The 27439-nt window shown below is 35.5% G+C and overlaps 1 protein-coding gene across 1 annotated transcript; it reads right to left on the bottom strand.

Annotated features, from left to right (window-relative positions):
- Positions 1-19993: 19993 nt before the first annotated feature.
- LOC106057470 (cyclin-dependent kinase 12-like) lies at positions 19994-26392 on the bottom strand. Its single transcript, XM_056019748.1, has 2 exons — positions 21670-26392; positions 19994-21368 (listed from the first exon to the last, which is right to left on the bottom strand). The coding sequence occupies exon 1, from the start codon at positions 25667-25669 to the stop codon at positions 24386-24388; it is 1284 nt and encodes a 427-aa protein (XP_055875723.1). The 5' UTR covers positions 25670-26392; the 3' UTR covers positions 19994-21368; positions 21670-24385.
- Between the last annotated feature and the right edge of the window lie 1047 nt (positions 26393-27439).

Genomic DNA, 27439 nt, shown 5'->3' with positions numbered 1-27439 from the left:
GAAAGATCCATATCACGTTATGTTCGAGTATCAGCAACCAGATCTTACATCATAAAGACAAACGATGGAAAAACATACAGAAGAAATCAACGCTTTTTGAATAAGAGTTTCGATGAAGACATCTCTGGTTACTATGATACCGATGAAGACAATGAACTGCAAACTGTTGGAACAAACAAAACAGACAGTTATAGACCAACGTCTAGAGAACTTGTTGTGCCAGTCAAGACAACCTGAAGTGGACGAATTTTTAAAGTTCCTAGTAGATGTCACTCTTAAGACCTTTAAAACGAAGGTTGTGATAATAACTTCAAAAGGAAGTATGTGCTAATATTATATGATATTACGTCATTGTTTGTTGTTTATGTTTTGTGCGAAAGCAAAAGGATTAGATAGAAATAAAAAGAGAGTTTCCATTGGATTGAGGAAAGATGAATAGAGGGGTAATAACTCGAGTGTGAAGTTTTTTTCTGAAATTATAGACGCCAAACCCGAATAATGGACTATTCTAGCATTATTAAGAATAACTTTTAGATCTGTTATACTCTATTCTGTCAATTTTGCTTCAAGGTTAATTAGTGTAGCCATAAAATACTCGCCATTTAGATCTATTTTTAGTAAAGGTAACAAGGTACCTGGAATTCGCTGTATATCATGCAGTTTTATTCGTGGCAACAAAGTTTAAAATGTAAAACTAACTTTAAAAAAAACTTTGATCTCTGTGGGAAAAAATATTTTTAAAATGTCAACAAAGTCAACGTACTGATAGACCTAGAACTAGGTTTAGTCTTTGTTATAAATTCAATCCATAAATGTTGAAAAATAAAAGACACCCGTTGACACTATTTGTCAATCAAATATATTAATTTATGTATTTTTAAATAAATTTCGGACACCCATTTGGGGGCATTCCCCAGGTGGGGGCCCGGGTGGATTTAAAAATTCTCCCCCTCCCCCCTCTTCCTAAGGTATGCCACTGCCATCAAGCCCCCTTAAAGTTTCAGGAAGTCTTTCTTGTTCGAAAAGTCTATCGACGCGACCATTTTGAAAACAAATCACATGAAGACAGGCTTGGTTGACAACAAGGGGAGAGCAGTCCCAACCACATGCTTTGTTCTTGTTTTATGTTCTACTAGACATATATTATCCTCGGCCCGCGGGTCTTAATTTGCGTATCACTGTCGATATAGTCACTGAGACTGTTTTGTAAACAATTAAACGAAATAATAACATTTGCTTATAGGCCTACATATATTTGATTAAAATTTGAAATGAATAGACTTTATTTTGTATGTTCATGCGTTAAAGTATAAAGTAGATCTTGAGTTAGAGATAGATCTAAATCTAGACTAATCTAGAGTTAAATATTGGCTTGGATAGAGTTCGTTCTAGGCGTGCGTGAAGGCTTCGCTCTGCGCATGCGTGACCTTTTTTATTAGATGTACACGATTCATGAATGGAACTATTGAAATATATCTCAACACGGCTTCGCAGCTTTAGCGAACGAATGTATGAAAAATGCTTTAGAAAAACAAATTTGAATGTTAATTTGATTAAAATATGAAATGAATGAATGTGTTAGTAAAGTATAAAGTAGATATATCATCTTGAGTTAGAGATAGCCTAGATCTAGACTAATCTTGAGTTAAATTTTGGCTTCGATAGAGTTCTTTCTGTGCGTGCGTGGAGGCTTCGACCTTTTTTATAAGATGTACGAAATCATGAAAGAAACTATTAAAATGTAAGTCAATTCGGCTTGGCAGTTATAGCGAACGAATGTATGAAAAAAGCTTTAGAAAAACAAATTTGAATGTTAATTTGATTAAAATATGAAATGGACTATAATTAGTACGTTCATGTGTTCACGTATAAAACTATATTTGAGAAGAGAAGTTTTATCATCATTGAGTTGAATTAGAGTTTTAGACCTAGGAATAGAGAGATGTGTAACATATAAGGATTGTCTAATGAAAGAATGTACGTCAGGACTTCTAAATTTGCAGATATAAGAAACGAATTTATATAAAAATGCTTTTGAAAGACAAATTTGAAGAGGTTAATTTTATTAAATAATGAAATCATTAGACTATATTTTGTACTTTTCATGTGTCAAAGTAAAAATATATATATGCAAGGTGTAGTTCTTAAAATTAGATCTAGATCTAGATCCTTTCGATCTTTTCTCATGAAAACTTTCGTAAACATGGCCTAGATTTACAAGATACTAATACTTTCATAGAGTTGGGCAACCTTTTTTTTTTTTGAGGGTCTTAAGTTTGTTTTAGAGCTACTATACATACGGTTCCAGTTAGCACACAAGGAACATTTCTGCCAAGTTTTATCAAGATTGGCTATGGAGCCTACATCGACTTTCTTGGCTCATACTCAGTAAAAATCTTTGGACCATGTGGTAGTGTTTGCTGTTTTGATGCGGAGACCATGGCAGTCTGTGAAGTCTTAAAGGTTATTGACTCTCAACTCGGCAAGGGTCATTTCAGGGCAACATAGATTGTTGTGGTCACTGACTCAAAATCTGTACTACAGGCTTTGCAAAGCCCTGGACCATGCCCCCCCCCCCAAATCGACACTGTCATCATTGCCTCACACAACGTAAAGCAGCGCTATGGCACCCCTGTATTAATGCAGTGGGTACCGAGTCACATAGGTGTGACTGGCAACACTATTGCAGACTTCTTGGCCCACAAGGGAGGGCAAATTCCACAAACTGAACAGGCTGTAAGTTTTCATCATGTCCTGGCTATAATTCAAAAACTTAAAATGGAAAAGTGGTTTGAGTGCTGGGACAAGTCCCAAAAAGCGCGTGGAGTCTGGGAGCGCATGAGGCGCCCTGACCGCACTTCCCCGATGTGGAGACTGTCCAGGCCTGAGCTAGCTATTATAGCACAGTGCAGGACAGGCCACTGTCCTGTTGGCTCAAATTTCGATTCAAGGTGCCCCCGCTGCGGAGAAGAAGAGGAAACCGTACCTCATATTCTGTTTGACTGCCCCAGACTTGCTGATCTCCGCCTCGACAGATGTGGGAAACCAAAAATTCTCGACCTGTATGGTGACTTATACGCACTACGCAAGACAGCAGGGTTTCTGTACGGGGCTTTTAAGCCTCTCAAGCCCTCACTCAATTGGAGTTTGATGATGAAGATGATCAAGATTTGTTTGATTTCTATGCGGAACATACATACATACATCTTACTTTCTACTTTATAGTATAAATAATAGACATTTCTAGGAGGGCTTCAAGCTGAGGCCTTAAGAAAAACCTATTACCATCGTCTCAATAGGTTGACGCTGGCCACCATACTGCTACACTAAATAGCAAAGTATTCTGGTATAACAATGGTTCATGATAGTGTCACTTTTATTTGTCAACTCTTTGTAATCCTGACCTATACATATATACAAACCATATTTACAGTCAATGATAAAGTGTAGCCACTTTCATTTGCAGCTGACACAAAAAAAAAATGAAACTCAGTTTATTTTCTACATAATAATTAACTAGAAGCCCCGACAGAATGAGATATAGTGTCTGTTCTATGAACAGAGCCACTGCAATTACACACTCCAATGCCAATATAAATTGTCTAGAAACATGTTCTTTTCTATAATTGAATTCTTTAGCTACTGCTAGACATGACCATTCCCTCTTTCGTGTACCCCTCCACCGCACTTTTTTTTCTCCTAGCAGACGTTAAATTCATCCCCTTCGCCCCACTCCTCAAAAAAAAAAAAAGTGTCACCTGTTGGTGTCGCCACCTGGTGACAATGGAAAGCTAGCGGGATGAATGTACTGGTGGCTTCTTCTCTCGCGACTGACTGGCGCCTACATGGCGGGACCTACGCTTGTAATTGTTGTCACTTTGAAAAGCCTCCGGGTGTTTGAGGTGAAGAGTAAACCACCATAAACGTCTCGAGACAAGGTGGCTTGCAGCTGGTGCGGTGAATATGATCTGCAACAAACTAAAAAATTATTCTTAGTTTTTCAGATCTAATTAATAATTATTTTTGTTCCGAATAAGTTACAAGTAGACGTCTTGTTCATTTACATATGAAACAATGCTCATAAACGTAATAAAAATAGTTGAATTTATAGTTAACATTATTACGGTGGCGTAATGACTATAGTATTTTTTTTCACTTTAAAATCATTGGTAATAATAATAATAATAATAATAATCTTTATTATCCGTAAGGAAATTTGTCTTACAATTTGTGCATTACACCAAACAAAAAACATTATAACTATAAGAAACCAAAGTGTACATTCACACCAGACTCACTCATAATTTACATGTGACAAAGTTTATACCAGATTGTTCTTATTTAATGATTTGATTGCCAGGGGAACAAAAGAGTGTTTGTGTCTGTTTGTGTTTGCTATCGGTGTCTTGTATCTCTTTTGTGATGGTAAAATCACAAAATCCTGACACAAAGGGTGATTCTTTATTTCGAGGATCTTGTTAGCTTTTTTATAGATGTTTGTCTCAAACAACTGCCCAAATGGGGTTTGTTTTTTGCCAATGATTTTGCCAGCAGCATTGAGGATTCTATTAAGTTTATTCCTATTTTTAATGCTCAGATTGCCATACCAGGCAGTGATATTGAAACTGAAAATATTGCAGATGTGAGCGTGCAAAGTATTTTTGTAAAGAGTAGTGATCAAAATAGTGTCCAACCTAGACGTACTAACATTTATGGTATTGGTGTTCAGGACTGACAACTCCAACACTTATATGTTTTTACATTTTAGGAATAATTATATTGTTTTCAATATGATATTATAGAAATAGCAGCTTGAATAGTTTTCAATCTGATAGGTGAAAAGTTTTCAATCTGATAGGTGAAAAGTTTTCAATCTGATAGGTCATTTTGTCTACTATCTACCCCGGGTCAAATAATTGTTTCAATAGAAAGTATGACTAAAAACACTAAATAAGTTCCCCGTAATCTTCATCCCCGTCTAGGACGTTTCAGGTCAAGTTGCAACAACAGGTGAAGAGGCCCTAACTAGAACAGGTTTGCACCACTGTTTGACTCTGTGAGGTCCAGGGGCAGATTGTTGTAGAGCTGAGCCAGGGGTAGACTGTTGGATTAAAACTGGAGACAGACGGTTGTTGTTAGCACTGCTGTCTCTCACACTCTGATAAGCCCTACAAACACATTGAGAGAGGGGGAGCATTACCTATTGATGTCTGGGGCCTACACAAAGTGGGGGAAAGGTGTGGGGATGAGAAGGGGGGAGGGCTAAGGAAATTCCAGAGGGACAAGGGGATATTTCATCCATTCTTTCTGTTAAAATAACAAGTCAATGTAGATTTCTTTAAAATTATTTTAGCTGTTTGTTTTTTAATCCATTCATGTCCGCGTTTTTTCCCCACGAAATTTACTTTTAAAAAATCCTTTTGTTTCGTACCTTCCCATTTCAAAAGGATGTTCTTGGTGATATGTGTTTCTAATGTTGTCTAGTCCTAATGTTGTCTAATCCTTATGTTGTCTAGTCCTAATGTTGTCTAATTCTAATGTTGTCTCGTCCTAATGTTGTCTAATCCTAATGTTGTCTAGTCCTAATGTTGTCTAATTCTAATGTTGTCTAGTCCTAATGTTGTCTAGTCCTTATGTTGTCTAATTCTAATGTTGGCTAGTCATAATGTTGTCTAATTCTAATGTTGTCTAATCCTAATGTTTTCTTCTGTTGCTGAGGATACCCAACCATAGACATAACCCAACCCATTCCATGTTTCAAATAGCATTTTAAAGAAATATTTAAATGTTTCTGAACACAGAAAAAACAAAATTATCTTTGTGTCTTTCTGAGTTATTGTTTTATCTCTCCTTTGTGAGAATATCGAAATCCTGTCCTTATCAAATGTCTGCCTCATGGAAACAAACTAATTCAAGCCAACAGAATTGAACAAGCAAAAAGTGAACTAAAAGTGATGAAGGAAGTGATGAACTTAAAATGTTCAATTGAGAATCTCTCACTAAGAGATGACCAACTAAGGAAGAGTGATTAATGGGGCGTTACCTGCGCCGTCACGGCTTGTGAACACACGCCCCAGTGAGGGACTAGAACTAAGACAGTCTCATGTTTCCACCCCAAGTCACTACACTACAAGTCAGTAGAACAGCCAGACATAGAGGTAAATAGTGGGGGCGGGCAAGCTTTGTTAACGCTGTTTCTATTAGGTAGGGACATTTAGTTTTATTGAAGAGATTCGAATTATGAAATTAATCGACGCCTTAGACTTCACGTACGTACATTCATTAGCTAGATACTGGGACGTGAGTGAGATCTGATTAAGAAACTATATCAACTCATTGAGACAGTTGCATTGTATCTACATAGTAAGAAACAGCCGAATAGACAAGACCGCACTTTTCATCAAAAGAAAACGCAATTAGTTTTAGACATTATACAAAGGTCAAACTGGTCAGATAAAAGAATCGAGGGGTGGATTGTTTTTTTCGGATACAACTCAAATCTAAGAGAAAACTAAGAAAAAAAGAAAAAAAAAAGAAAAGAAATGCATTTAATTATCTCCCCGGATAAAGATTCAATAATTCTTGTTTCATTTTGTTACACAATCTCTCTCTCTCTTCTCTCTCTCTCTCTCTCTTCTCTCTCTCTCTCTCTCTTCTCTCTCTCTCTCTCGTGGTTCTGTAAACGTAGTGTGATGATTACATCAATTCGACCTGTCCTTCACAGAATCTGTGGCGCAACGTTGCGAACTTTTGAACAGTGTTGCCCCAATAACACAGTGCCGCTCTACTGTTACATTGATTTCCTTACAAGATGTCAAATCAAAACTTGGAGGTGAAATAAAACAAAACTTGGAGGTGAAATAAAACTAAACTTGGAGGTGAAATAAAACAAAACTTGGAGGTGAAATAAAACAAAACTTGTGAAATAAAACAAAACTTGGAGGTGAAATAAAACAAAACTTGGAGGTGAAATAAAACAAAACTTGGAGGTGAAATAAGACGAAACTTGTGAAATAAAACAAAACTTGGAGGTGAAATAAAACAAAACTTGTGAAATAAAACAAAACTTGGAGGTGAAATAAAACAAAACTTGGAGGTGAAATAAAACAAAACTTGGAGGTGAAATAAGACGAAACTTGTGAAATAAAACAAAACTTGGAGGTGAAATAAAACAAAACTTGTGAAATAAAACAAAACTTGTGAAATAAAACAAACTTGGAGGTGAAATAAAACAAAACTTGGAGGTGAAATAAAACAAAACTTGGAGGTGAAATAAGACGAAACTTGTGAAATAAAACAAAACTTGGAGGTGAAATAAAACAAAACTTGTGAAATAAAACAAAACTTGTGAAATAAAACAAAACTTGTGAAATAAAACAAAACTTGGAGGTGAAATAAAACAAAACTTGTGAAATAAAACAAAACTTGGAGGTGAAATAAAACAAAACTTGTGAAATAAAACAAAACTTGGAGGTGAAATAAAACAAAACTTGGAGATGAAATAAAACAAAACTTGTGAAATAAAACAAAACTTGGAGGTGAAATAAAACAAAACTTGGAGGTGAAATAAAACAAAACTTGGAGGTGAAATAAAACAAAACTTGGAGGTGAAATAAAACAAAACATGGAGATGAAATAAAACAAAACTTGTGAAATAAAACAAAACTTGTGAAATAAAACAAAACTTGTGAAATAAAACAAAACTTGGAGGTGAAATAAAACAAAACTTGTGAAATAAAACAAAACTTGGAGGTGAAATAAAACAAAAAATGGTGGTGAAATAAAACAAAACTTGGAGGTGAAATAAAACAAAACTTGGAGGTGAAATAAAACAAAACTTGTGAAATAAAACAAAACTTGGAGGTGAAATAAAACAAAACTTGGAGATGAAATAAAACAAAACTTGTGAAATAAAACAAAACTTGGAGGTGAAATAAAACAAAACTTGGAGGTGAAATAAAACAAAACTTGGAGGTGAAATAAAACAAAACTTGTGAAATAAAACAAAACTTGGAGGTGAAATAAAACAAAACTTGTGAAATAAAACAAAACTTTGAGGTGAAATAAAACAAAACTTGGAGGTGAAATAAAACAAAACTTGGAGGTGAAATAAAACAAAACTTGGAGGTGAAATAAAACAAAACTTGGAGGTGAAATAAAACAAAACTTGGAGGTGAAATAAAACAAAACTTGGAGGTGAAATAAAACAAAAATTGGAGGTGAAATAAAACAAAACTTGGAGGTGAAATAAAACAAAACTTGGAGGTGAAATAAAACAAAATTTGGAGGTTAAATAAAACAAAAACTTGTGAAATAAAACAAAACTTGGAGGTGAAATAAAACAAAACTTGTGAAATAAAACAAAACTTGGAGGTGAAATAAAACAAAACTTGGAGGTGAAATAAAACAAAACTTGGAGGTGAAATAAAACAAAACTTGTGAAATAAAACAAAACTTGTGAAATAAAACAAAACTTGGAGGTGAAATAAAACAAAACTTGGAGGTGAAATAAAACAAAACTTGGAGGTGAAATAAAACAAAACTTGGAGATGAAATAAAACAAAACTTGGAGGTGAAATAAAACAAAACTTGGAGGTGAAATAAAACAAAACTTGGAGGTGAAATAAAACAAAACTTGGAGGTGAAATAAAACAAAACTTGGAGGTGAAATAAAACAAAACTTGGAGGTGAAATAAAACAAAACTTGTGAAATAAAACAAAACTTGGAGGTGAAATAAAACAAAACTTGGAGGTGAAATAAAACAAAACTTGGAGATGAAATAAAACAAAACTTGGAGGTGAAATAAAACAAAACTTGGAGGTGAAATAAAACAAAACTTGTGAAATAAAACAAAACTTGGAGGTGAAATAAAACAAAACATGGAGGTGAAATAAAACAAAACTTGTGAAAGAAAACAAAACTTGAAGGTGAAATAAAACAAAACTTGGAGGTGAAATAAAACAAAACTTGGAGGTGAAATAAAACAAAACTTGGAGGTGAAATAAAACAAAACTTGGAGGTGAAATAAAACAAAACTTGGAGGTGAAATAAAACAAAACTTGGAGATGAAATAAAACAAAACTTGGAGGTGAAATAAAACAAAACTTGGAGATGAAATAAAACAAAACTTGGAGGTGAAATAAAACAAAACTTGGAGGTGAAATAAAACAAAACTTGGAGGTGAAATAAAACAAAACTTGGAGGTGAAATAAAACAAAACTTGGAGGTGAAATAAAACAAAACTTGGAGGTGAAATAAAACAAAACTTGGAGGTGAAATAAAACAAAACTTGGAGGTGAAATAAAACAAAACTTGGAGGTGAAATAAAACAAAACTTGGAGGTGAAATAAAACAAAACTTGGAGGTGAAATAAAACAAAACTTGGAGGTGAAATAAAACAAAACTTGGAGGTGAAATAAAACAAAACTTGGAGGTGAAATAAAACAAAACTTGGAGGTGAAATAAAACAAAACTTGGAGGTGAAATAAAACAAAACTTGGAGGTGAAATAAAACAAAACTTGGAGGTGAAATAAAACAAAACTTGGAGGTGAAATAAAACAAAACTTGGAGGTGAAATAAAACAAAACTTGGAGGTGAAATAAAACAAAACTTGTGAAATAAAACAAAACTTGGAGGTGAAATAAAACAAAACTTGGAGGTGAAATAAAACAAAACTTGGAGATGAAATAAAACAAAACTTGGAGGTGAAATAAAACAAAACTTGGAGGTGAAATAAAACAAAACTTGTGAAATAAAACAAAACTTGGAGGTGAAATAAAACAAAACTTGGAGGTGAAATAAAACAAAACTTGGAGGTGAAATAAAACAAAACTTGGAGGTGAAATAAAACAAAACTTGGAGGTGAAATAAAACAAAACTTGTGAAATAAAACAAAACTTGTGAAATAAAACAAAACTTGGAGATGAAATAAAACAAAACTTGGAGGTGAAATAAAACAAAACTTGGAGGTGAAATAAAACAAAACTTGTGAAATAAAACAAAACTTGTGAAATAAAACAAAACTTGGAAGTGAAATAAAACAAAACTTGGAGGTGAAATAAAACAAAACTTGTGAAATAAAACAAAACTTGTGAAATAAAACAAAACTTATGAAATAAAACAAAACTTGTGAAATAAAATAAAAATTGTGAAATAAAACAAAACTTGTGAAATAAAACAAAACTTGGAGATGAAATAAAACAAAACTTGTGAAATAAAACAAAACTTGGAGGTGAAATAAAACAAAAAATGGTGGTGAAATAAAACAAAACTTGTGAAATAAAACAAAAAATGGAGGTGAAATAAAACAAAACTTGGAGGTGAAATAAAACAAAACTTGGAGGTGAAATAAAACAAAACTTGGAGGTGAAATAAAACAAAACTTGGAGGTGAAATAAAACAAAACTTGTGAAATAAAACAAAACTTGGAGGTGAAATAAAACAAAACTTGGAGATGAAATAAAACAAAACTTGGAGGTGAAATAAAACAAAACTTGGAGGTGAAATAAAACAAAACTTGTGAAATAAAACAAAACTTGGAGGTGAAATAAAACAAAACTTGGAGGTGAAATAAAACAAAACTTGTGAAATAAAACAAAACTTGGAGGTGAAATAAAACAAAACTTGGAGGTGAAATAAAACAAAACTTGGAGGTGAAATAAAACAAAACTTGGAGGTGAAATAAAACAAAACTTGGAGGTGAAATAAAACAAAACTTGGAGGTGAAATAAAACAAAACTTGGAGGTGAAATAAAACAAAACTTGGAGATGAAATAAAACAAAACTTGGAGGTGAAATAAAACAAAACTTGGAGGTGAAATAAAACAAAACTTGGAGGTGAAATAAAACAAAACTTGTGAAATAAAACAAAACTTGGAGGTGAAATAAAACAAAACTTGGAGGTGAAATAAAACAAAACTTGGAGGTGAAATAAGACGAAACTTGTGAAATAAAACAAAACTTGGAGGTGAAATAAAACAAAACTTGTGAAATAAAACAAAACTTGTGAAATAAAACAAAACTTGGAGGTGAAATAAAACAAAACTTGGAGGTGAAATAAAACAAAACTTGGAGGTGAAATAAGACGAAACTTGTGAAATAAAACAAAACTTGGAGGTGAAATAAAACAAAACTTGTGAAATAAAACAAAACTTGTGAAATAAAACAAAACTTGTGAAATAAAACAAAACTTGTGAAATAAAACAAAACTTGTGAAATAAAACAAAACTTGTGAAATAAAACAAAACTTGTGAAATAAAACAAAACTTGTGAAATAAAACAAAACTTGGAGGTGAAATAAAACAAAACTTGTGAAATAAAACAAAACTTGGAGGTGAAATAAAACAAAACTTGGAGGTGAAATAAAACAAAACTTGGAGGTGAAATAAAACAAAACTTGGAGGTGAAATAAAACAAAACTTGTGAAATAAAACAAAACTTGGAGGTGAAATAAAACAAAACTTGGAGATGAAATAAAACAAAACTTGTGAAATAAAACAAAACTTGGAGGTGAAATAAAACAAAACTTGGAGGTGAAATAAAACAAAACTTGGAGGTGAAATAAAACAAAACTTGGAGGTGAAATAAAACAAAACTTGTGAAATAAAACAAAACTTGGAGGTGAAATAAAACAAAACATGGAGGTGAAATAAAACAAAACTTGTGAAAGAAAACAAAACTTGGAGGTGAAATAAAACAAAACTTGGAGATGAAATAAAACAAAACTTGTGAAATAAAACAAAACTTGGAGGTGAAATAAAACAAAACTTGGAGGTGAAATAAAACAAAACTTGTGAAATAAAACAAAACTTGGAGGTGAAATAAAACAAAACTTGGAGGTGAAATAAAACAAAACTTGGAGGTGAAATAAAACAAAACTTGGAGGTGAAATAAAACAAAACTTGGAGGTGAAATAAAACAAAACTTGGAGGTGAAATAAAACAAAACTTGGAGGTGAAATAAAACAAAACTTGGAGGTGAAATAAAACAAAACTTGGAGGTGAAATAAAACAAAACTTGGAGGTGAAATAAAACAAAACTTGTGAAATAAAACAAATAAGTGATTTATTGTGATAAATCACAATATTGTACTTGTCATGCAACATCAGAAATACAGGTCAGGTCAATTAGTTATATTCTGCATCCCCCCCAACCTTTTTTTTCTCTAAGAACCTTTTCCGCCCCGCCCCTTTCAACGCAAGAACGTTACTGATAAAAAGTGCGAATGGTTTCCGAGGCAGGTGGTCTAGTGATAAGAGCCCAGGTTGTGAGCTGGAACATCTGAGTTCATTTTCTGGTGGAAACAATTTTTTATGTTGGCCAAATTCTAAAATGTTAATAAAATATTATCTTGAAGAACGATCTGATTTGGTCTGGAAAAATATCAGCAGAACGAAAGTATGGTTACAAAGACTACTAAAAGGATAAGTGCCAACTCGTTATTATAGTCTTTAGTTTTGAAAGATATTCCGAAATATGGGGGGGGGGGAGGGCACAGAAATCTCAGCCCTCTAAATAAGAATATAAGAAATGTTCAACAGAAAACATAAACAATAAATGTCGACCTAGACACATTTTTAGTCTATAGTAAGTGTAAACACACACACATGAACACAATGATACCCATAAACACCCTCCCACAATTTGAATGGAAAAACAATCTGGACACGTTCTGTTTCATAGAAACTTGTTCTTTCCACTGCACAACTAAGTGTTATACAGTGGGACATACTGAGAGGTCAAATCACAACTAAGGGTTATACAGTGGGACATACTGAGAGGTCAAATCACAACTAAGGGTTATACAGTGGGACATACTGAGAGGTCAAATCACAACTAAGGGTTATACAGTGGGACATACTGAGAGGTCAAATCACAACTAAGGGTTATACAGTGGGACATACTGAGAGGTCAAATCACAACTAAGGGTTATACAGTGGGACATACTGAGAGGTCAAATCACAACTAAGGGTTATACAGTGGGACATACTGAGAGGTCAAATCACTACTAAGGGTTATACAGTGGGACATACTGAGAGGTCAAATCACAACTAAGGGTTATACAGTGGGACATACTGAGAGGTCAAATCACAACTAAGGGTTATACAGTGGGACATACTGAGAGGTCAAATCACAACTAAGGGTTATACAGTGGGACATACTGAGAGGTCAAATCACATTTAAGGGTTATACAGTGGAACATACTGAGAGGTCAAATCACAACTAAGGGTTATACAGTGGGACATACTGAGAGGTCAAATCACAACTAAGGGTTATACAGTGGGACATACTGAGAGGTCAAATCACAACTAAGGGTTATACAGTGGGACATACTGAGAGGTCAAATCACAACTAAGGGTTATACAGTGGGACATACTGAGAGGTCAAATCACAACTAAGGGTTATACAGTGGGACATAATGAGATGTCAAATCACAACTAAGGGTTATACAGTGGGACATACTGAGAGGTCAAATCACAACTAAGGGTTATACAGTGGGACATACTGAGAGGTCAAATCACAACTAAGGGTTATACAGTGGGACATAATGAGATGTCAAATCACAACTAAGGGTTATACAGTGGGACATACTGAGAGGTCAAATCACAACTAAGGGTTATACAGTGGGACATACTGAGAGGTCAAATCACAACTAAGGGTTATACAGTGGGACATACTGAGAGGTCAAATCACAACTAAGGGTTATACAGTGGGACATAATGAGAGGTCAAATCACAACTAAGGGTTATACAGTGGGACATAATGAGAGGTCAAATCACAACTAAGGGTTATACAGTGGGACATACTGAGAGGTCAAATCACAACTAAGGGTTATACAGTGGGACATAATGAGATGTCAAATCACAACTAAGGGTTATACAGTGGGACATACTGAGAGGTCAAATCACATCTCAGCAGCTGTAAGGCCAGCATACACGACAGTTTGTGAAAACATCTCTAGTGACTACCCGAGATGTGCCACCAGAACACACGAGGCAGTGTGGACTCAACTTAAAAATCGTTAAACGGTGTATGACAAAAAGCTCTGGAGATGACGGGGGGGGGGGGCTGGTAATGGGTGACCAGATGGTGCTGCGCCGTACTGAACTCACGGTATCGATCAGAGCGTTAAGGAGCAGACGTCAAGAGAGCCCAGTACAGGTCATCGTGTCGTCTGCCAGCTGGATAGCCCATCTTGGTTAGGCGGCACAAGTTTGTCAATTGAGAAGATTCTCAAATTGAACTAATTAAATCCCTTTATTAGTAACCTTAGAGAGAAACTCCTACCTTTCAGGACAATAATAGCGATAACTAAGATGTAGAGTCAGTCCTAGGAATGTCAGGAAAAGGACGGATAGATCTATTGATATATCAGCAGAGACTTTACAAACTAACAAGAGGAAAATAGGATTCAATTAGATTTAAGTTGATAAGATATAGAGCTTTAAATCTAAGATAAGATTAATCTTTAAACGTTAGATAAGATAAAATTAGTACATCTTTAAACACAAGCGTACAACGAGGATCCATATAAATTAAATATTAGACCTAAGAAACTACTCATCTACAAATATTTGATATGTATATATATCTACACACAAAACTCTATATAATCGTTTTAAAAAAATAACGAGTCTTTCCAAATGTCACTGTCAGGAAGTTAAGCTAATTTATTGTAGGAATGAATTTAGTTAAATATTGGGAAAATGTACATTCAAATACTGATGAGAATTAGACCTTCACTAAGAGATCGAAATGTGTTGTTGTGAATCTGATTTGAAGTTTTCCTAGTGTCCAGCTTTAATATAGTTGGCCTGAGTTGGTTATTTAGGTTTCAATGAAAATTTCTTTTGCAATTCAATTTATTTTCAATTAGGTAAACAAGCAATGGCAGACTTCTACCGACATTTCGTTTAATTTTGTTGGTCAGTTCAAAGCTGGACTTATGTCTATATAGATGTATAGAGATGAAGCAAGCATCGTATTGAACACAAGACACCATGAGTTAGAGAACTTTTAGGCTAACAAATTATTAATTTTACAAAAGTACATAAACAATTTTAAAAATGTGTAAAATGTCCCCCGTGATAAAAGTTGTCTCTCTACGCCCCTGAACTGGATCAATGCTTCTACAACTGAAATCGTACGAGCTAAAAAAAAAAGATGGAGGAGGGGGGAGGCTTGCCGTTGCCATAAGCAAATAAAAGTTAAAGACCTGAAGTGATAAAAATCTAAACAATGAAGCTTTTATAACCTACGGTGCTCTGGTCCCCATGGAAACCACCCACTTGCTAACCTAGCCCAACCCCTACCCCTGTGCCATGAGCAGGCAGTAAGCATCTGGGCCCATCTGGCAGCTGGTAGGAGCGCATCGATCTAATATTCCGGTGTATTGAATTCAACTGCACAGACCTACAAATGATGTGGGTTGGACCAGCATTGGACCCTGCAGGAAGGCCTGGTCTTGTTACAGGTTCACGTGACGATGTAACAATAGAACTGCGTCTCTCTTTCATTGTGTTTCCTTTGTACTGCTGCAGAATGCAGGATTGACTGTTGGTTTAAACGTAATACACTTAGACGTAATAGTTTTCACTAATTAGTATTTATAAAAATGTTACTTGTGTCGAAATCTGCTTATTTTCTTAGGCTGTTTTCTGATCCATATTTCCAAGATAATAATGACAATGATTGATTTAGTAACACTGTAAAAGTACCGAACTATGTGGCAAAGCGGTTATATTGATACATGATGACTACATGGTTGGATTCCTACTTCCAATCAATCCATATTTTTAATTTGTTTTTTTTTTTTTGAGAGAATAGGTTTCCAAAATGATTGCTGCTTTTCTATTTGATTGTGTGTATGTTTGGGGAATGAACGTTAACTTTTTTACAACTTCCCTCTATCCACGAAAGTAAGATTAGTTTATTTATTATTGGATTATCGTTGTATTTATGTCTAAACTAGATCTATAAATATTTGAACATTAAATATAGTATAATATAGAGCTGAGGGCATATTTCTTACTAACCAGAGAATGTTTAGAGTCCTCCTTACCCACAGTGCAAAGAAATATGAGGCGCTGGAGAACGTAATGATTTTATGTCAGTTTATGTGTATCTTTTGGAAAAGAATTACCAGTTCATTGGTCATGTGAATATACCATAGGTTTGGCCGTTATTAGTCTTTAAAGTATAATCATATTTAAATTTAAAATTGGTCTGCAGGTCTAAAAAAAAGTTCCCCATTCAGGCCTTGCAATCTATAGAGCAGATGATGTAAAGGTCACCTGTTTCTGTGGCACACGGTTAACGAGGGTGTCATGTGGCCAGCAAAACGACTCAGAGGCGACCAAAGATCCCGAAGGTCTAGACAATCTATATCTATCATTTTTAGCGGCCCCCGAAAGGGGAAAAGACGCTATTAGTTTTCTGTGAAACGTCTGTCAGTCCGTCCCGTTTAGATCTCGTAAACTAGAAAAGAAAGTGAAAATCCGACATCATAATATTTTAGACCATTCAAAGTTCTGATGCAACGGCTACTTTTTCTTTTCTGAAAGCGAAAAATCTAATTTATCAAATCACTTATGCAAGCAGTTTTTTCCATAAAAATACACCACTTTTACAACTATTAACTATTAAACACTCAAACACTTGAGGCTCTTTATCAGGGGGGACGACAATGTTCCATATTCGTGATGTCGGATTGCCAAATAGCTTTTTTACCTGCCTGGGTGGACTACTTCGGGGGCCTATTTTGAGTTTGTGTTTCCACACTAACTGTCTTTGTAACCTTGTTTTTTTTAAATTTTATTTTAAGTTGTATAATGTAAGTATTGTCTTTTTTTTAAAGGTTTTTCTTGTTAAAATCTATCAAACATTTGTTATATAGCTTTAGTTTAGTTGTTGCTTTTTTTTTTAAATGTGTATGTGTGTGTGTAATTTCTGCTTTTTGATATTGCACCTGGCAGCAGCTAGGAAATAAAGGTTGTTACTGATATGGTACCCAAATAACATCGGTAAATAACATTGAGCACACCAAAGTTTGTCTGACCTGTCAAGCTTTTATATTATAAGTGAAAAGTCTACAGATGTCGACAACCAAAAGAAGATGAAACAACTTCCTTTCAACTTCTTTGCAGTTGCATAGCAGCTACTTAACATTGTCTACATGACTATAATGATGGTGTATGACAACTTCTTAACATTGTCTACATGACTATAATGATGTTGTATGACAACTTCTTAACATTGTCTACATGACTATGTTGTATGACAACTTCTTAACATTGTCTACATGACTATGTTGTATGACAACTTCTTAACATTGTCTACATGACTATGTTGTATGACAACTTCTTAACATTGTCTACATGACTATAATGATGTTGTATGACAACTTCTTAACATTGTCTACATGACTATGTTGTATGACAACTTCTTAACATTGTCTACATGACTATGTTGTATGACAACTTCTTAACATTGTCTACATGACTATGTTGTATGACAACTTCTTAACATTGTCTACATGACTATGTTGTATGACAACTTCTTAACATTGTCTACATGACTATGTTGTATGACAACTTCTTAACATTGTCTACATGACTATGTTGTATGACAACTACTTAACATTGTCTACATGACTATGTTGTATGACAACTTCTTAACATTGTCTACATGACTATGTTGTATGACAACTTCTTAACATTGTCTACATGACTATGTTGTATGACAACTTCTTAACATTGTCTACATGACTATGTTGTATGACAACTTCTTAACATTGTCTACATGACTATGTTGTATGACAACTTCTTAACATTGTCTACATGACTATGTTGTATGACAACTTCTTAACATTGTCTACATGACTATAATGATGGTGTATGACAACTTCTTAACATTGTCTACATGACTATGTTGTATGACAGCTGAAACAATGTATTTTACTACAACCTTGACATTGCAGAATACAAAGTCAAACAATCTGGTTTCTATGGCTGCTTCTCTGATGTTTAATTCCTGCTATGGCCTAGACACAACTCCATGTTGACCGGCTGTAGCTCAAGATAAAAATCAGAATGTTTCAAACACTCATATTGATTTATTATTTGAGTCAGCTGTTACCAGACTTGTTATCTATGTGTCCACAGGTTGCTTCAACTACTAACTAGGAAAAGAAAGGTTAGGCTCCCAGTGAATGAATTGTTTCATAGGTTAGAGAAAAGGGAAACGTCGTGGATGAAAACTTGACAGTTGGCAGCGTAAGTTTTTGATAAGTCAACACAACTGTAGAAACTGCCCTCCACCCTTTTTAATTTTTGACGATGTTTATATAAGTGAATAAAGGAAGATATCACCAACAGCCTATAGAGATCACCACGCGCTCATCACCATATCGTCTATCCCTATAAATAATTGAATTGAATAAAAGTATTGACATAGATCTAATTGAGAAAGAATCAAGCTTTTATCTCAAATAAAACTTTTTTTTTAGTGAAATGTCAACTATTCAGCTAACTCAATCTTTCTCAAACTGTGGTCCAAGGACCCCCTGGGATCCGCGAGACGACCGACCGATCAGATAATTTGATAATAATCAACTCGCCCTTCACTACTGTTCAATATTTCTGTAACCGAGACCAATCTTTATAGAAGGTCTAAAGAATGATCTACGAAGTCGAATCCTGTAGGCAGATTAGACCAATAATTTATTAATTTGATAATTTGACACAGGTCCAACGCCATTGGTCTAAAGGGTCCATAGGTTGCGACATCGCAGGTCAGTGTTCAGGCCATCTCGAACGTTTGGTCTCACTATTCTAAGACAAACGAAACCAAAGATTTTTTTAAAATTCTTCACTTGGATATTCCCAACTGGGACAAACTCAGATTCCAATCACATATGAATTCATACTCAAGAAGGAGCAGCTTACTGAACTATCCACAAACGAGGAACGTAAGCCAATGTGTTAACACGGAGACCACAAAGTCTGGTGACAAAAACATCTTCCAAATGTATATCCCTCATTATGGCTCATTGTAAATAAGTTGTTGACAGCTTTCTCGTCTGTTTAAATGTATTTAGTGCAACATGGATTCATTGTCATAATGAAGCTCATCTCATCTCAAAGAAACCGACTTGAAAAGTGTGCTCGTTGAGGCGGGCATACATATGCTCATAGAAATTTCATCACCATCTTCCAAGTTATTTTTTTTTAACAAATGTTATAATCTCACTAAAACTTCATCGACAGAATTAATTTTATTTTTTTGTTTACATTTGTTTCTTATATAATATGCATTAATGTAACTTTTTAACTAAGAGGTCCCCGGGTCAAAAAAGTTTGAGAACCTTTGAACTAACCTATTTAGACTACCTAGTCTGTTAGCTATATAAACACGGATCTAGTTGTAGACCTAAGTAATTTCAATATTTTTTAATTTTAAATATGAATTGTAGCTATATATGTTCATAATAAAGGAATATATATATATATATATATATATATATATATATATTAGGGTTAGTTACTTTCCTCTAGGCTACTATGTCCCGGTAATATCGGATACCTAAGATACTACTAGTTCAATAGCATATTGACATCTGCCCAACCTGTGACAGCAGCTCAAGGATTGGCCTCTTTAGTCCCACAAGAAGTTGCAAAAGGAACTAGATATCGAATGTTTATTTCCCCTGTGAATGTTGCTTGACGTTTTTCTCTAAGGCACCAAGCAATTTGTGGAAACACTTTAAGCAATAAAAATATAAAATTTGCAACATAGCGTGACGTCATTGCCTTTCTTCTTTGGTGAGTCAAATCTAGTTTTGATCTACATTCAGTTTAAGTTAACAGGAGCCAACATGCATTTACAAATACTATCCATACAAATAAAGTAAAAATGAAACCAAGAATAAAGTAAAAATGAAACCAAGAATAGAGTAAAAATTAAACCAAAAGCAAAACCAGAAAAAAGTTGACCATCTTTACAATGTATCACACACGTCAAGTGACACAATGAATTTATTAAAATTTTTCATTTAATCACAGATACACAGTAGAAAAAATACTTGGGGAAAGGACTGTGTCAAAGTTAGATATTCAATAGTATGTACAATGTGCTCATACTCCACCAGAGCCAGATTTACAGCAATGCTAGGTCAAATATATACAATTGTAAAAAAAAATAAATATGCACATGAAATATAAAAATAAAGGAAAATGAGATTAACGTACAATAACAAATCAAACATAGAAGTACAGGATCAAACATAGAAATACAGGGTTAAACATGGAAATACAGGGTCAAACATAGAAGTATAGGATCAAACATAGAAATACAGGGTCAAACATAGAAGTACAGGGAATGGGTAACAAATATTATTGAGTGCTTTTTTTTAAGAAGAGCTCGAAAAAGGATAAGAGGCTTCACAAATAAATCCGCCTCCACATAGAGTCCAGTTTAGCAATCATTTCTTAGTTTATGACTCCACACTTCTTGCCACCACACGTAGCCTAAATCATTTCTTAGTTTATGACTCCACACTTCTTGCCACCACACGTAGCCTAAATCATTTCTTAGTTTATGACTCCACACTTCTTGCCACCACACGTAGCCTAAATCATTTCTTAGTTTATGACTCCACACTTCTTGCCACCACACGTAGCCTAAATCATTTCTTAGTTTATGACTCCACACTTCTTGCCACCACACGTAGCCTAAATCATTTCCCTGAACCTATATGACCACATACAAGTACTTGAATGTTGAATGGACTTGCATAGCATTGAGAAGAATACATTATAGAAACCAAAGAAACTGAACGCTTATATAAATATGGAATTAAGAGGGTTCTAAATGGATATGTCAAGAACGTCAAAGAAACTATTGTGTCATCCTATCAGATCTTTCAAATACTGCCATTACATCAATGCTTTAAGTAGAAAGTTTAACTGTGCAATGTAGAGTCTACTTTGATGTAGAATTTTCAGAATGACGTCATATGAAGTTGGTAAAAATGTTTCCCTAACTCTAACCTGCCAATCTTTTTTTATGCATTTTTCCTAAAGTGATCATCTGAAAACCTATCAACATGTATCCACTACAATGGCTGAGCACAAATAGTAAGTGTTAGACCAGGCCAACTACCAGGTTTGAAGCTAACAAACATATGATTTAGGTAAGAACTGGCTACCAGACAGACTAATAAAAATACATCTTTAGCAATCTCATCTGAATCGTGATAGCTACGCAGGTCAGCCTGGCGGGAAAGAGAATGAAATCTGGATATTGGAATGTCTGCACAGTTGAAGTGAGACAGGGAACTACAGTCTACTAATATCACTGGTCAACCACCTAGTTGTAGAGACAGGAACCTAGTCTACTAATGTCACTGGTCAACCACCTAGTTGTAGAGACAGGAACCTTCAGTCTACAAATGTCATTGGTCTACCATCTAGTTGTAAAGACAGGAAACCACAGTCTACTAATGTCATTGGTCAACCACCTAGTTGCAGAGACAGGAAAGTACAGTCTACTGTCATTGGTCAACCACCTAGTTGTAGAGACAGGAAACTGCAGTCTACTAATGTCATTGGTCAACCATCTAGTTGTAGAGACAGGAAACTGCAGTCTACTAATGTCATTGGTCAACCACCTAGTTGTAGAGACAGGAAACTACAGTCTACTAATGTCATTGGTATACCACCTAGTTGTAAGGACCTACGCCCTACATGTTAATTAGAAACTTAAACTCACTAAGACTTTTTTTTTTCGGACTCATTCAGGCTATTCGCTCCATGTTGTAACGGCACTAGAAAAGAAAGAGTTCTTATGGTAACAATACCGAAGAGAGTGTGAATGAAATTTTTAAAATGTCAATTCAGGAAAAAAAAGTCTCATTTGTCACCTGAAAGAACAAGATAAACTAGTTTTGTTCAATGCTAGATGAAATTTTGAAAAGTTTTAGTAAATCGTACCAAATGACTAGCACAATTTTACATTTAATTTAGTGATAATTGAGTGTGCGTGTGTGTGTGTGTGAAAATTCTTAGAATGTGGTACGATATGTAGCTGAAAGTAATAAATCTGTGAGGGTTTCGGTGTGTGTGTTCACATTAATACCTATATACTCACTGTGACTGTAAAGTCAAAACGTGGATGTGGGAATAGAAATGTGTGTGTGTGTGTCGGGTCAAGTACTACTGTCTATCAGTGTCCGCGGCAGTGTCTCCCTTGTAAGCAAGTCTTCCGTCAGTCACTTGGAGGTTACCATATAGCATCTCTTTCTCCCTAACACGCACAAGTCCAGTTAATGTCCCTGGGCTAAATAGCCCCCCCCCCCTCCAATGATGAACACAATATTTCAAATCTAAGCCAACAGTAAGTGTCACTAAGTCTGGGGAGCAATTTGAGGAGTAGCATTATAGCAGTATCATTATGGCGGTCCACGAGATGTCAGTGTCATTTGTTTGTTTAGTCAACCAGTGGGCCAGATGTCAGTGTCAGTTGTTTGTTTAGTCATCCAGTGGGCCCATTGACACATTTGAATCTTAAGTTAATGGGAACAAGTTTAGTGCTTTAAAAACAAACCCAGTACAACTATTAGAACACAACTCTTGCAGCGTTTACTAAAACATAAATATGTGCTCGTCAATCTAACATCTGAGTTCATGTTAATAGTGTAAAGCGTCCTGAAGGAGAAAAGAAAATACTTGAAAATTCTTTGTAATACTCCAATCCTAACAAATAAGTCTTTTTAATGTCACACACTTTGAAATATTTACAATTAACATTGGCATATATTGTCGTATCTCTTGCATTCATTATTTACTCTCTAGCATTCAATGTTTTACATCGTCTGTTGCAAGATACAAACTATGAATATTTTGTACAACTTAACGAATTAAAAAAAAATGGCAGGGGAAGCTATTCGCTATGTTCTCCTGCAAGTTTGTAACAAATAACTTATGTGTTGTCTTAAACGAAAATGCCTCAACCAGATCAGAACGGATGGAGTTGAATTATATCAGAAAACATTTTTCCAACACAAAGCAAAGCTTACGTCAAAGTCATACAATCCAAAACGTTTGAAACAGACAGATATGCATGCTGTACCAATTAGTATTCAGTATTTGTACGAATAAGATCACCACAACTGCCAAGAGTAACATTTTCAGTAACGCAATGACGCCATGAGAAGCTGAACTGACATGCTTAGGAAGCGTGGGACTTATGCTTCAAGGCATTTGGTCTAAAAGGGAAAAACTTCTTAAGCAACAAGATTTTTCAAGCGGAAACTTAATAAGACAAAAAAAAGAACGTTTTTGGACAGAACCCAGTGAAACAAAAGTCAGAGGTTACAAGAACAATGAAGATGGTTTCAGACAGAACCCAGTGAAACAAAAGTCAGAGGTTACAAGAACAATGAAGATGGTTTCAGATTCTTGAATAAATGTATTAAATAGTCGAAAAGTGTTGGTTAATTGTATACAAATGTAATTGTATCATCCAGCTTGAGATGATACACCATCAGATAGTGAGATGATACACCATCAGATAGTGAGATGATACACCATCAGATAGTGAGATGATACACCATCAGATAGTGAGATGATACACCATCAGATAGTGAGATGATACACCATCAGATAGTGAGATGATACACCATCAGATAGTGAGGATAAAAGACAAGAGAAAGATGCCAGAAGATAAATATTGAAGTAATGTATTCAACTCAAAAAGAGTTACACTTCCTTCAAACTCGTCCTGGACCATCTAATAGAGGCCAGCATGTAACAGTTAAAAATGTACAACAAAAGTTAATACTTCAACTCATCTTCCATTCATGAAACAACATAAGTCATTTTTAAACTTTAAGAATAGATAGAAATGTTACAAGCTTTATCTGTAGTTCAAGATGGTGCCTTATGTTAACAGTTTCATATTCGTTGAGAAGAACATATTTTAAGTATGTCTATGAATTTTAGAGAGAGAGAGAGGGAGAGAGAAATAAATTATATACACATTCTAATACATTTTAGTACTAACTATTGAGAGTGTTGACTAATGAGTTCTTATTAAAAATGATAATAGAGACAGTAATGTCAAAAGATGAATCACATGACTGCAAACGAAACTATCATTTTTTTTAATTGCAACCCAGACCTGTTCAATCATAATTTATGGAGACTGGCGCCTACCAAATGCTTCAGGTAAGAAAATATGTTTTACCAACCCCTCCCTTTCATGCAAGTGTTCATTAGAAAGTGTTGTTTTTATTTTCCCTTTTCTAAACCAACTTCACAAATATTGATTCCAAACATTCGACCATTTGTCCATACAATGAATATCTAATATCTCTAACACTTTGATCAATGTCTGCGCCTGGCCCTGCCTTCAGTCTGTATTGTATTTGTACACATGTCTACACACTGGGCAAAGGTCAGAGGTGTTCCAATATGTTCTGAAGATGAGGTGTAGTCTAAATCCGCCAGACGAGCTAAAGACATAATGTAACTACAGGCTATCCTTAAAATGGCTAGTTTAGAGAGTTTTTGATTGTGGGAGTAGGACGGAACAGCGTGTCTTAAAGCATCGAATGCAGCACTGATAGTGTGAACCCGAGTTCTTTCCCTGGCATTTGCCTCCACTCTTCTTTCACGGGTCATATTTTTGTAGTTTTTTCTATGTTTTCTCGACAACTTTCCAGAGATACTAAGGTCTTCTGGAGATTGAGCTCTGGAAGATGAGGCATCGTCATCGTCCTCGTGCATTGATGCGCTGGTCTTTGAGCTGGAGGCACACTGGGCAGTGGACGGTTGTAGAGCTGCTATTGAAGAGGTGAAAGAAGATGGCCCACTTGGGTTACATTTTGACTGAAGAGATCTGTCGGACTCGACCATAGCCCCTGCATGTGATGACAGTTGCGGGGAAGTGGAGTTTGCGGTGGCCTGTGCTGCTGCAGCGGCGAGGTATGTATGCTGTAGTTGTAGAGGTAGTGTTGAGAAAGACGACTGAAGTGCAGAATGAGGATATGGTGTCCCTGGAAAATAAAGTCCGGGTATAAAGCCTAACGCTGCTGGAGAATGTCCATGAAATATTGGTTGAAGAATCTGCGAAATAGAAGCACCTTCGGAATTCTTTGAAGTCTCGTTCTCGGAAGAAGATGATGTTGTTTCTGATCTATCAACAGATTGTTTTGCTGCTGACCACGAGAAAGACTTTTTGGCACAACCGTTAATCACTTTTCTACTTTTGGATTTTTTGATGGTTGGCAAATCTGTTTTGTTTCTACTGCCCTTATCACTTGGACCACTTTTGATGTTTTTTGGACTGGGACTTTTTTCTACTGTATCAGCTCGCTTTTTAGGCTCGCTAAGTTTTCTTTTGTTTTTCTTCAGGGGAGTCTCTGAGCAACTGTGTCTATCTCTTTCTTCTGATCCACTGGCTGACAATGGTGGCGACAGGTCTCTAAGTGAGCCACTCTGGGCGTCGCCCTCGGAGCTTTGTGAAGTGTTTGCTAGGCTGTAGTCCAGTGTCATGCTCATTGGACTCGCTGGACGGAGTAATGCTATGTGATGAGGAGGATGATAATGACCGTGATGATGTGGCTGGTGATTTTTCACCAGTTGGACACTGGCCATAGTGGTCACCATCTGGACTCGATGCTATAAGGGCACATATGTGGCATAATAGTTTACTGAGAACAATGAACGTGCGAGAGATAGACACATTTATAGGGAGTATAGGATCTTATTTCTATAAATAGTCCTCCACTCCTGGTGGCCTGAAGCCAGTGTTCTCTCCAAGTGAATGGAAGCATGGTAGAAGTGAGTGGATCTTTATTGATCTACTCACCTGGACTCCACAGAACAGCTTAACATGTGTTAGTTATCCGCTCTTTACTCATAGTAATCAAATGCACAATATATCCCATTCCAGACGCTGACGTATTGTGTATGTGGACACAGTCCAGTCACTTAGATATCCAAACAGAAATAGAATATCTTTGCAACAACCTACTCGCACGTGCTTCTGTAGATCAAAGGGTCAAAGATCACACAAAAGTAGAGTTGTCCTCCCTGAAAGTTGTATAATCTCCACGACAAAACATGACACTGAGAGAGGTTCCAAAACTTGAGCAGAAATAACTCTCAAATAAATAACTCTCAAATAAAGCTGAAGACGATTTGGAATCAACACGAGTTCAACTTAGTGTTTGGAATCCAAACAGTGAACTTTGCCGTGTGTGTGTTATGGAGAGAGAGCGAGAGAGAGAGGAGTCGATAGAAAGACGATTTAACCGTAATAGACACCACACAAACACGCCAACACACTAACTACCAGTTGTCTTCTGATAAGGCGATACTCATTCGCCAAAACATAAAGAGAGTTAAAACACTCTGTTGTAGCCGTGGTGGTGGTGGGGGGGGGGATTTTCTTTTTGGTTTAAAAGAAAAAGATTATAACTACCGAGAAAAAAAATGACCTGAGGGAGGGGGGAGGCTGGATTATATTAAAAAAAAAAAAGCCAAACCGAAGTGAGAGCAAGTGTCGGCGAGGGTTGCCATCAAGACTGTACTGTTTACACTGCGCTGTTTCACGCCAGACGGGCTGCCAGATGGTACAAGGCCCACACCGAGTGAAGGGGAGATCACTGACTAATGTGGCAATGTTGCTCCTCTAGGGGGCGGTCTAAGCGAGGAAAAAGAAAAATAGTCACTGGTATCTATAGTAAGCGTCAGCAATGATCAGACAGGCAATATTCAAATCAGTCGCATAATCAGTGACATGAGCTGGGACTAAATGATTGTTTCCACACTATCCTCCTTCTATTGTCCAAATGAAGATCTGGCTCAGAGAGAAAGAAAAGGTCAGGGCGCTCCAGATTAGACAGGACATAAAAGACCACAAAATGGTGGGACCATACTTTCTTCCTTAGAATTGTCTAACCCTTGTGTTGAAATGTTAGCCCAGAAATTCCACTCTTAAGAATTCATTTTCGTGACGTGAAACTGATGGTGACAGTCCACGTGGTCTTGGTTCAATACTAGAAAGAAACATTAAAGAACATTGAATTATTTTATTTTTATTATCAAGAAGAAAGAAATAGATCTAGATAACCATTGGTATGAACTGTGCCTACGCAAGTATTTAACAGTAGATAGGCTATAGACAGAATTGATAGACCGCAATATAGACAGACCCATACATGCACAAAAACACATTGACATAAACACGCTACATTCAAGAATCAGATAGCTACACATAGAGCTACTCAGACATAAACAAAAGATAATGAGAATGTATTAAGACAAAACAGACACGAGTGCTAATACATACATAGTGCTAATAAATGGAAAGATTTAAAACACATATTAGCTAATACAGAAAGACACAGCCAACTAAGTCACAATACACACAAG

This window comes from Biomphalaria glabrata, chromosome 2 (genome assembly GCF_947242115.1).
Source record: "Biomphalaria glabrata chromosome 2, xgBioGlab47.1, whole genome shotgun sequence".
NCBI lineage: Eukaryota > Metazoa > Mollusca > Gastropoda > Planorbidae > Biomphalaria > Biomphalaria glabrata.
This window is presented reverse-complemented; position numbering and strand designations above follow the sequence as displayed.